At 44.8% G+C, this 6,000-nt stretch overlaps 1 protein-coding gene across 1 annotated transcript in view; it reads right to left on the bottom strand.

The window, feature by feature from the left end:
• Positions 1-2,222: 2,222 nt before the first annotated feature.
• Positions 2,223-6,000, bottom strand: part of stim2b (stromal interaction molecule 2b) — a 45,099-nt gene continuing 41,321 nt past the window's right edge. Inside the window, 2 exon segments of the mRNA XM_034205279.1 lie at positions 2,223-4,518; positions 5,373-5,616. Of these exon segments, the coding sequence (XP_034061170.1) occupies positions 3,903-4,518; positions 5,373-5,616 (860 nt within the window). The 3' untranslated portion in view covers positions 2,223-3,902.

Below are 6,000 nucleotides of genomic sequence, written 5' to 3'. Positions count from 1 at the left end.
TTACTTAAAAGTTTTATGAGAGAAAATATATTTCTCTGTGCTCAAAAATGTTCAAGTGCGCGCTCAATCGCATTTTCTATGCTCAACATGTTTCATTGCGTGCAGGATAGAGGCACAAATATAACGCCATTATTTCACACACACATACGGGTTTTGGGCCGAGGGCGACACCGTACTGCCGGTATCCGCCATTTCACACGAGGTGCAAGCAGAATATCATAGTCTATTGCCTTAATCAATATAGTCAACTCTAAAATACCACATATATGCATTGGCATGATAATAGTATTGTGACAAGTGGGGTATTCACCTGGTGTTTCCAGAAGATAGACGTAGATGCTGCCAAAATCGACCGAAGGCCACTTTCGAGAGTCGTTTTTCCATACATCTGCAGGCAGTCTGTAAGGGCAATCCGACAACCCACACAGCTCGAGTTTACGCTGGTAACGACCTAGAGCACACCCCTCAAGTCCAGAGATGTAATCCGAAGACATGCAGCGATTTCTTCGGTCGTTAATTCAGAAAAAAAACCTAGTGCGCTCTGCCTGGCTCATACTTGCCAACCCTCCCGATTTTCGCGGGAGACTCCCGATTTCATTGCCCTCTCCCGGTTTCCTCCCGGGGTCATATTTCTCCCGCATTTCTCCCGATTTCTGACAAAATCAGATTTACTCAGGACTGTTTCCACTCAGACTTTAATACAGCTACACCATTGTTTGGTTTCCATGGTAGCACGTCTCTTTAGTAGCGTGCGCAACTGAAAGTCTGAGAGGGTGAGGCAGATAGTCACATAAAACAGAACAAGAATCGACAACACGACCCTCTGCTCACTCCTCTCCTGTAAAATACAGGTCCAGCCCACATATGCTCCATCAAGGATGGTGCTACAGGCTGCAAGACATTGCACTTACAACTACAATAAGCATGTTAATGTTAATCTAATACAGCTCCCCCCCCCCCCCGCGGTGGTTTTGAAATGCTCCCGATTTCTGAGTTCTCAAGGTTGGCAAGTATGCTAGCTGTTTATATTAGCACCTCCAGGATATTTGCACCTCCAGAAAAATGGCGTATTTATATATATATATATATATATGGCGCGCGTTGCATTGTGGGTAGCTCGTGACGTCACTGTGTGTGAAAGAATAGAGGATCAGCACCTCCAAATCTGAGGCCATGGTTCTCAGCAGGAAACCGATGGACTGTCCACTCCAAGTAGGGCATGAGTCCTTACCCCAAGTGAAGGAGTTCAAGTATCTCGGGGTCTTGTTCTCGAGTGAGGGAACAATGGAGCGTGAGATGGGCCAGAGAATCGGAGCAGCGGGAGCGGTACTGCAGTCGCTTTACCGCACCGTTGTGACGAAAAGGGAGCTGAGCCAGAAGGCAAAGCTCTCTGTCTACCGGGCCATTTTCGTTCCTACCCTCACCTATGACCATGAAGGAATGGGTCATGAGTCATGACCGAAAGAACGAGATTGTGGATACAAGCGGCCTTCGCGTCGAAAGGAGCCAGTTGAGGTGGTTCGGGCACCTAGTTAGGATGCCACCTGGGCGCCTCCCTAGGGAGGTGTTCCAGGCACGTCCAGCTGGGAAGAGACCAAGGGGTAGACCTAGGACCAGGTGGAGGGATTATATTTCTTCGCTGGCCTGGGAACGCCTTGGGATCCCCCAGTCAGAGCTGGTTGATGTCGCCAGGGAAAATAAAGTGTGGGGCTCTCTGCTGGAACTGCTACCACCGCGACCCGACCACGGATAAGCGGGAGAAGATGGATGGATGCTGCATTATTAAAATGTATTATGCTTGAAGGAAGTCCAATTTTAAGAGTAGTGGGGGCACAATACATGTTGAGTGTTTATGAAAACCATAAATATACCTGAGCAGTTGAACAAGTGTAGCACTGATCTGTAACAGGTTTGAACACAGATCCACTGTCAGTTATTGGCTGAAATGGAAGCTCTCCTCCGGTGCGTTGCTGACACCATGTGGCCATCGCTGCATGTGTGAAAGGATGCCATTTGTTGCTTTGTACAGTACCCTCATCACCAGCAGATGTCCCCTCTCCCCTCCTAGTGTGCCTAGTTTCCCCCCTCAAGTCTGTAAGAAAACAACATGCCTCAAGTTTAGAGATTTCGGAAAGTAGATGCATTTGCTTTTATGCATGAGTTAGAAATTAAATAAAGAATTGCAATAATCAGCCTCGGTAAGCATGACTCTGAAACATCTCCAATGCCTCATTTTTTTTTAATTAATTCTTCTACAGTATACAAATATTCACACACAAAATGTTCTCAAAAAACCCCTAATGTCTCGTAAACATTCATATCCTCCTCTTGCAGTTCTGTCTTGTATCCTTCATTGTGTGCCGTTTTGCCACAACTTTCCCATTTATTTATTTTTTTCTAAAAACAGAGGATCCTCGCCTCCTGCAGACACACCTCGTACACAGCATCATTTTATCATGTCACGTTTTCTTGACGTGACCCCCGTCGTGTTGAGCTGCAGCCAGGTCCAGGATGAAGGGGAAACGAGGCAGAAATTAGTGTGAAGCAGGAGCTTTTGACATCAGTGCGCTCGGTGATGCAGGCCTAGGAGGGGAAAAGGAACAGGGACCGTATTGCATGGGTCGGCTTCGAGCTTAGTGTGGGTTGGGGGGGTGTGTCAATGACATTTGGATGAAATAGTTCCTTTTTCAAACAGACAATCCTTAGTGTTTGTTTTTGTATCCCGGAAACAAACGTACAGTGGAGACTGACTTCCTGGCACCACTCAGGTCTCCTTAAATATGAATATGGCACTCCAAACACAAAAATATCTGGTAGTGACACCACAGTTTAAAGGGGGGACAATGTATTTAAGACAAAGATTGAAATTGGTATTGCTACAGGACACAGTTAATCAAGTAAAAAGGGACAGATAGATTATAGGGAAAATGACTGGTGCGGGTTAGATCTGCATATTCAATAAACTCTCCTCGGTAAAGATCAGTTCATACAGTAGGAACCCCCCGCCAATAAAAATCTATTTAAAAACATAATCATGTGAAAACAAAGTATATATATATTTATATATATTGAGACATCCATGAGCAGTGGCATTGAAGAAGCGTCAGATAGTTTTGGCTCTGGCGTTATGTGCTGCCTCTTCACTGCCCATGGCTTCATCTCATCTCTATAACTTTATTCAATATGTACTCCGCAAGCAGCGGCGCTTTCCTAAAATACCAGGAAAACAGTAGTGCAACAAACTTTTAGCAGGATTTATTTTCAAGTACGTGAGTTTAGGACTCAAACACTTCGTAAAATGCAATCCATAATCTGAGCGGGGAGGAGGAGTTAGTAACCTTTAAAGAAAAATGATCAAAACTGACCTTTTTTCTGGATTGCCCACAGTATTGAGTATGTTAGTCGCTTTGGATAAAAGCGTCTAACAAGTAACATGTAATGCAATGTGACGCTGTTTCTACTGGAAGTGTGATTAAAGTACTTCCAGTAGAAACATCATCCTGTGCTAAACAATACACATTTATATATGGACTGCACCTTTAGACCCTTACACACTTTTTGGTTCACACCAAAACGAATAGTGAGCAGGTCATGTGTTTACGCTGTCTGGACGACAACTATCGTGACCTTTGAACTTTCCTTGACCTTTCCTCGGCCCTTGCAGGTTTTCCTTTGAGGCTATGAGTGAACTAAATAAAAAGGCATTATTGAAAAATAAGGCTACCAGTCCGAGGCGTTTTAAGGCACCCAGACTGAGCTACATTCCATCTTTGACGACAAAAAGAAGAAAATACCAGAGAAGATGTTTTAGCTTACAGTGATGTCCATTTTTTTCGTTTTTTTTAGTATTGGGGCTAAAACGACTCTTTATATTTGATTTCTTTCTCTCGCTATCTCAAGTTTTATTTCTTCTTCTTAAATAAGCTTTTGATTTTAGAGGAGGAGCGCTTGATTTTCTCTCCATTGTCGCTGGAGTCCTGGGAGGAGGTGCTCTGGAGCTTGTACTCCCGTCCCACGCCTGAGTCCAGGGAGGTGAGGGAGGGGTTGCGGCCCTTGTTGGGCAGCATGCTGGCGGGCAGCTGGCTGTAGCTGTAGGACTTCTCCAGGATGCCGTTGTACATTCCTTTGCCCGTGGGAGAGGTGGCGTTCCCCTGGGAGAAGGTCATGCTCTGGGACTCTGGGATGGAGCGGGTGATGTCTGGCGAGCCTCTGTGGGGGAACGGGTGGCGTTCCAGGGCCGGGGAGGGGGAGCCGGAGGGGGTGCTGGCCTGGGGGGGCAGAGGAGGAGGAGGCGTGGAGTCCCTGAGGCTGCTGTTGCTGCTGCTGCTGGGAGTGTGTGGGGTGTGGGTGGAGGCGGGCAGCTCCATGCTCTCCCTCTGGGCGAACAGCAGCAGCTCCTCACGGGAGATCTTGCGGTACGGGGTCTCCGAGCCCGGCGTGCAGGGGTTGTGCAGCTGCTTGCGGCTCATGGAGGAGCCGAGAGAGTCTGTGTCGGAGCAGCACTCCTGAGAGGGGTCCCTGGGGGGGGGGAGAGCAGAGGGTCACAACAAGACAGGTGAGGAAGTTAGAGAAAATAGTGTCATACATAAAAAACGGAAATAGATTTTTCTTTCTGACACTTTTACGTTTTTAAAAAGTATATTATTTGCCATGGAGGTTAGCGGTATCCTCCATAATGTGGGGATTTTTTACAGCTCACTAAAGAGCATTCAAATTCAACTGACTCATTTCATTTCAACTGGTTTTGGTAATATCAATTCACAGTTTAAAAGGGAATTTGTCAAATGTAAGCACATTAGAAATGGAAGGAGAAGTTACAATTTCAGGGCATTTTTTGTGAGGGGCCATATATATAAATCCACTATTAACAGGTTTATTTTAATCTTTATTATACTTTCATGATAACATTTTGCTTCATGAAATTACTACAAACAATTAGAGGTCCAGAAGCAATCAGGCAAATCTCACCATGTGTCAGAAAGTACCAACAATGGTGGGATTGTTTGCAATAGAAATTAAAATGTACCATTAATGCTTCATGTAATATTAATGGCCACAACTTTTCTTCAATGCGTCCTACGCTAGTTTTGGCATCAATTTACAAGAGCTTCTCATTACATAAGAAATACAATTGTATGCTGTCGATACATATTGTATGTATATTTGTACGTGTTTTCATTAGTTACTATTTGTCATGCTTCAAGATGACTTAACTTAAGGGTTTAGTCTTCACTGAACCATTAGTCAGGCAAATGTGGGGATAAAGTGCATGAATTAAAGTGGACACAAGTAATGATATAAATGAGTTAGACATTGAAACATCATACAGGAGGAGATTCAGGCATCGTTAAAGCATCAGTGAGATTAAACACCTGTGAGTCCAAACTGTAAAGCCATTCCGCGGCGTCCCGGCCACCGCTACATACCCCCTCCTATCCGAGCTGAACATGATATGTTCGTCGTCGGCCTCGGAGCGATAGGAGAGGGACGAGCTGGCCATGGAGAGCAGGTCGGGGTCCGGGGACATCAGCGAGGACTGGGGGGAGCTCAGCAGGCTGCGGCGGGACCGGCACAGGCTGCTGCTGCGGGTCAGAGAGGGCCGGATCAACGTGGCCGCTGGGGGGGGGAAACGGGGTGTTATAATTTATTTTTCCACTATAAAATTAAGCAAGGGGATGTACTATGAAACAATATAAAGGATATATGGATATATGATAATAACTATAATAATTATAATAACTATTATCACAATTATTAGGAATTTTTTATTAATTATTTTTTAACGTCACCCTGGAAATGGGTGAAAATAAAATAATAAAGTTAAAAAAAGAATTAAAGATCAGTGAGTATGTATGTGTTTATATCATTTTGTTTATCTGTGTGCGTATTTAATTACGGAATTATCTTATTTTTCTTTATCCTCCAACTGGATGACTAACGGGTGGGCTACCTCTGTATAACAAATGCTTTCTGCCCTCCTGCTTCTACTCATTTTGATTG

This window comes from Gymnodraco acuticeps, unplaced genomic scaffold, assembly GCF_902827175.1.
Source record: "Gymnodraco acuticeps unplaced genomic scaffold, fGymAcu1.1, whole genome shotgun sequence".
Taxonomy (NCBI): Eukaryota; Metazoa; Chordata; class Actinopteri; order Perciformes; family Bathydraconidae; genus Gymnodraco; species Gymnodraco acuticeps.
This window is presented reverse-complemented; position numbering and strand designations above follow the sequence as displayed.